Raw genomic sequence first — 6,285 nt, forward strand, 5'->3', positions numbered from 1 at the left:
CCGAGTGGAATTGAACTTTGCGTTTGCGCGTGACGTAAAATTCCTCAACTCTACGTATTACGTAAGTTAGAGCTGTGCTAGCCTGCTGTTAGCTGGTGAAGATGGATTCTCCCATACTGGTACGACTGTGTTTAAGTTTCCTCTTCAAATATAGTGTCGTTTAAAAAAATGAAAGACTATTATCCACAGAGAACTATTTATTGAAAGGCGGGTAAGGGTGTGGTTTACTGTACAGCGTTATCCGGTCGTCTAACTACCGTAAGAGTTGGCTAACGAGCTAGCTAGACCCTGCAAAGTTAGCCTTATGTGCCACTTTCTTTTCTGATGATGTGGAAGTGTCCCGTCTTCCTGGTCACACTGGCTAAAAATGAAGCACTACTTCGAATATTGTTTTCCACTATTTTGTGATCGTTACAGTTAGTCCCATTTGTCACAATGTTTGTTCTGCCATTCTGTTAGACATTTTTCGTCGTTCGCGTCCCGATTCGATTGTAGCATATGTTAACTTAATGTTTATATAAATTGAATGAACATAAAACGTAGGTGATTCTTGTTGTCATTCCAGGAACCATCCTTGTATACAGTCAAAGCGGTTCTCATTCTGGATAATGACGGAGAAAGACTTTATGCCAAGGTGTGTGTTTATTTATTTATCTGTTAAATAAAAGATTATGTCATATAATACATGACATAAAAACAAAGATAGTTTGTGTTTGTAGGTCAGTTATCCAAATGCTAGATCAATGAAAAACAAGAGATGAAGTGTGGGTAGTTGGAAACATGATGCTGGAAACACTGAATAAACCTTAGACCACCTGAAGAGGCATCTTAATTAGTCAGAATTCACTCAAATGTCCTTTATTATGTGAGGTATTTATATTAAAAGTTGTTTTTCCTTGAAAAAATATGTTTCATTGTCAATTTTAATAAACCGTGTAATTGTCAATTAGTAACATTCAAAGTGCATTTCCTATAAAGTTGTCTTCAAATAATCAGGAAAACATATGCCTTCCTAAATACTAAATATATTTAAGCTGTACTATAAGTTGTTTAATGCATTTGCAAGTTCAAGTCAATCCAAATTGCTAAATTAGTAGCTTAGCTTAGTGGGGAAACGGCATTTTCTGATCAGGTTTTACCATTGCCCACGTCTTTTAATTATTTTACTTATATATGTAGAAATTTATTGATTACTATCTAGTCATTAATATGGTTTGATCGGATACAATAAATTGTGTATTTATTAAAAACCTACATTTTGTTTACTGATGTAGAGATAGTTTTTTTTCAGAATCTTTTGTAATGCGATTGTATTTTCAGTATTACGATGACACGTATCCAACGGTGAAGGAACAGAAAGCGTTTGAGAAAAACATATTCAACAAGACGCACAGGACGGACAGTACGTGATGTTTTACAATCAGTAAATAAAGACTTAGCATGATGCTGTTTAAACACAAAAAGTTTATTTTGTTTTTCTTTTCTGTCCACTCAGGTGAAATAGCTTTGCTGGAGGGCCTGACTGTTGTGTACAAGAGCAATATAGACCTCTTCTTTTATGTGATCGGGAGTTCACATGAAAATGAGGTAATTGTTTTAGTTGACATTAAAACATAAAATTGACATTTAATGATTTTTAAATATTATAATAATACAGCTTCATATTCAAATACGTTTTAAGAAACCAACCTAAGTGTGAATACATATTTCATTTACACTGGTAAATGTGTTTTCTACTGTGATCAATACTGCTGATTTTTTGTTATTTCAAGCTTTTGTTTTTAAAATATTATTTTGGGTAGATTTTAATATGACACATTTTTAGAACGTGGATTTCTGCCGTTTCTTAAGCTCGTCTACTTGGAACTAAACTAGTTCTCCAAATTCACAAGTTCAAACTTAGTTTATGTTTTTAATGTTTACTTTTCATACGTTGTCTTTGTTTCAGCTTTTTATCTTGAACGTTTTAAATATGTCTTTGTGTTTCATTTCAACAGCTGATGCTTATGGCTGTTTTAAATTGCCTCTTCGATTCCTTGAGTCAGATGTTGAGGTATGCATTTGTCTGCAAATATTTATAGCACCTTAAATGGTTTAAAAACGTTTCTAATATTCAAAGAGTTTCAGCTCTAAGTTTATTTCTTCATAACTTTTTAGGAAAAATGTTGAAAAGAGAGCCTTGCTGGAGAATATGGAAGGACTCTTCTTGGCTGTGGATGAGATCGTAGACGGAGGGTAAGAAATGAGAAGCATAAAGCGTCTTGAAATGTGTTCTTTAGGGGAAAAAAAAATCATACGTTACTGTGTCTTCATTTTGTTTCGTAATCGTTACTATGACTCCTCACTTTCAGAGTAATCTTGGAGAGTGACCCACAGCAGGTTGTGCATCGTGTAGCCCTCAGAGTAAGCTCCGCTCCGCTCCTCTTCTCTAAAATATCTCCATTTGATTGGACAGTAAATGTGCGAGCTGTAAATACAATGCATTTGTTCTTGCAGGGAGATGATGTACCTTTGACAGAGCAGACAGTCACCCAGGTGAGGACAACATCCCTACTTTACCCCTCACTCTGCTGTGGAGTTTAAAGATCTATTGAGTGTTTAAAGTCATTACTTTGAAGTTTGAATATACAAGGGTACTGTTATTGTCATTTTCTTTTTCTGTATGATTACTTGCCTCCAGGCTGACATATTTTGTATCGTCACATATGCATAAGTGTGCAAATGATCACTGATTATTCAGTGGTAAGGTGGTAGCTAGCCAATAATGGCTTCTGCCATTTAGTGTCTAGATGAGTCTGTGTGTGTGTGGGTGTGTGTGTGTGTGTGTGTGTGCGCGCATATGTATATACATATATGTGTGTGTGTGTGTGTGTGTCAGGGCTCCACTTGATTAATGTTGTCATTTAAAAGGTCTGGTACTAGCTTCTACCATTCCTCCTCTGGCTATGATTAATGTCTGTGTCCAGCCATCATACTTTATGGTTATGATTTGGCCTTCATTCAAGAAATTAAGATGATTAATTAGACCGTGCGTATTTCAAACACCCTTTTTTTCGGTTCAGTATTTAAGCAGCAATTTTCAACTTTCTTATGTTTTAAATCTTATCTTATTTCACTTTATATCTATTTATTTTGTTTTTGGCCTTGGGATCATATCATCTGATTTCCTTTAATCTGGTGACATCTTAATGTATTGATGCTATTTTTAGATGTTCATAAAAACATTCAAATGACAATTGTAATTCTAAATGTAGAAAATGGTGATGCATTTGACTTTAGACCAACTGTCAAATAGAAAATGCTGTAAATATCACCTAGTTCGGAGTTTTCTGCTTCTCTTTTCTACGACATCAGTTATTTGCATTTTCTTTGAATTGAGGATATTGAAAAAAGAGAATTCTTCTAAAAGTGATTGAGGTGCAGCAGAGGCCATATTATTATCTTTACTCTGCTCCTTTACCTGCTCTCTGACCCATAATGGGAGGTTCAAATTGAAGGATTGTACTTTGTAGGTAAAGATTAACTTTTTGATGGCATAATTTAACCTCATCCGAAAAAGTTTTTGCCCTAATGAATATCACTTGTTTTTAATTTTTTACAATTTATTTAATGTCCACAGTGTGGACAACTCTGAACTGTTTGTTCGGGTTTGTACTGGAAATAATATCGTATGTCAGTGTAAAGCTGTGCAAACGACAATAAATGAAATGAAATGATTTTTGATAATTGAATGATTCTCATTAAGCAAACTGAAACTGTTGCCTTTTTATATTGTTATTTTTTTTACGTTCAGAATTTGATCTCGTATTCTTTTTCTAAAGAAGGTTACAATAAAAAGTCCTTTTCTTTCACAGGTACTGCAGTCTGCCAAAGAACAGATCAAATGGTCGCTCCTTCGATAGTCCTGTCCAGCAGTGAGCCGCTGTTCAGCACAGACCACACGGCACTGATCATCATACTCCCTTTTTTTTAAAACTTCCTCTTATCTTTATGAAGTTGTGAGGAGTATCGCTGGCTGATCATTCTGGACTTCGGTTTGAAAATGTAATTTCTGTGATTTTTTTATGTTCTGCCTTTCTCAGTATAATCAAAGTGAAATGTATGCATTCCAGTATGGACAGGCTGGTGTTGGTTTACTGTATCATTTATGAAACCTTTAATTGAAGCAGAATTTCCACCCGTGGAAGTGAAATACTGAAGAACATCATTGTCCAGCTTGTGACCACATTCCTTGTGTCCCATGTTCTCAGATCTGTTTGAAACGGTATTGTTTTGTTTCTTTCTGATTAGTGTGCAAAGAATAGAGTCCTTTTAAGTTCAAATGGATGTTAAAGAAAACGTCTTCAACCACTATCACTGTCATTCTGTGATCTACACAAATATGTTCAACCTTTTTTTTTTTCTTAAATAAATTTTTGTCTGGACTTGTTTTGTCATCGACATAATTTAATACATGTTGGCTACAGTATGGAACCAGCAGTGGCATGTTGCACAGTGAAACATTTGTGTTTATTTCAGCATTCTGTATAGAAAGTATGCTTCACCTGCAGTAGTCCTTGCACTTTTCATTCTGTAATGAGTATTTTTTTTTAACCAGAATATGTTGCTTTCTTTTAAGAAAGAGTAGTTTCTCACCTTAAATCTAACCTCCCTTTGTGACTACAAAAATGGATGTGTAGGTACAAGGGCTCCACCTTGTGGTGGTGTCAAATAACTGCAAGGTTAATTTACATCATAATTCTGGAAGAGGAAAAATAAACCACTCGTTTAATTATAATCTGAACCAGACATTTTAATGAGTTCTCTGAAGTGAAAATGAAGGTATGCTTTTCTGTAGATGAACAATAAATGCACAGTAAATTCATGCAGGAGAAATAAGGATAAAGGAGAAACTGCAAATAAGGATACAAATACCACTATAACAAGCTGGTTTCTGCTATGGTACTGCTTGTAAAATCGAAAAAAAGTAAATTTATGTAGCTATTTATGCTTTTAAATATATGGCAATACCATTATTAGTAATATATATATATATATATATATATATATATATATATATATATATATATATATATATATATATATATATATATATATAATTTTGAATAAAAATAAAATAATGTTTTAGGTCTATGGAGCCCTTTTCCTAAATAGCCATTAAAATCAGAATGATCTTATAGGAGTAGAGTTACCAAATATGCGCGTTTTGGATAAGTTTTGATTTACATAGTTAAAGATAATTTGAAAAATAATCAATTTGTTGAATATCACAGTATGACTGTTCAAAGTTTTGTTTTTGATTTATGTTGCTGCTCTTACACCTCTTAATAGATTTTTAAGCAACAGTTCATATTACTATTTGCCAAATTGTTTTTCTTCCTATTTAATTAAAACTATGACATCAAAGTGAAGAAAAGTAAACCACATAAATGTACAGGTGGCTGTGGCCTAAGGAGGTTTGCTCTAAGGAACAACTGTCATACATACTAATGTTGGAATGCAACAAACCAATCAAAAATGTCTTTCATCCTCTTTTTGGAAACAATGATATATTTTGAGAAAATCTTTATTAGTGCACTGAAACAAGTTTCTAAGAAAGCACCCAGTATAGAAAAAGAAGACTTTAATTCATACTTAAGCATTTATCTATCAGAAAACAAAACTACTTTTATTGTTTTGAATGATCTTTTTCTTCCCTTTAATCTGTGATCTACTCGTACCATAAATGACAGCTACGATCCCAAGTATTTCACCAGATGAAAAGCAATATAAAAAGTAATTATTATAAAGCGACTTCATTATCGCACGAGTGTACTGTCATCACACCAACTTTCAGATATAATGAGGAGGCTTATCTCTGTGTGTTTTGTCAGTGACGGAAGCAGGGGGGGATGAAGGTTAAAGAGGACGAGCCTCGTAGAAGCAGGCAGCAGTAAATGTAATTAAATGAAATCCCAACGAGATGCACAGCAGGAGAAAAGAGAGGGCTGCACCAGATCCCACACAAGACGCCTGTCCAGACACTCACTTTTCATCTAAATAACCCCGCAGCACCATCGGCAGCTCAGTGGCTTGCTTTCATCCTCTAATTACAGTTGCACCGTCATAAAAACCAGCCAGGTAATTTATATTAATTATACAGGAATGAGTCTAACGGTTAAAAACTCCATGGCTTGACATACTGCACATAACATGCAGTAAAATTGTCAGATGTCTGGGTTAGAGCCTTGTAATTGATCGATGCATATATTGAAAGAGTTGCTCTCCTTCCTGTGTGTGTGTGTG

General features: G+C 34.3%; 1 protein-coding gene across 1 annotated transcript; it reads left to right on the plus strand.

Annotated features, from left to right (window-relative positions):
• Positions 1-21: 21 nt before the first annotated feature.
• copz1 (coatomer protein complex subunit zeta 1) lies at positions 22-4,424 on the plus strand. Its single transcript, XM_004070471.4, has 9 exons — positions 22-119; positions 566-634; positions 1,321-1,402; positions 1,496-1,587; positions 1,998-2,053; positions 2,158-2,235; positions 2,352-2,403; positions 2,497-2,535; positions 3,855-4,424. Exons 1-9 carry the CDS (start codon positions 102-104, stop codon positions 3,900-3,902), a joined length of 534 nt encoding a protein of 177 aa, XP_004070519.1. The 5' UTR covers positions 22-101; the 3' UTR covers positions 3,903-4,424.
• Positions 4,425-6,285: the final 1,861 nt, after the last annotated feature.

Source organism: Oryzias latipes, chromosome 7 (genome assembly GCF_002234675.1).
Source record: "Oryzias latipes chromosome 7, ASM223467v1".
Lineage (NCBI taxonomy): Eukaryota > Metazoa > Chordata > Actinopteri > Beloniformes > Adrianichthyidae > Oryzias > Oryzias latipes.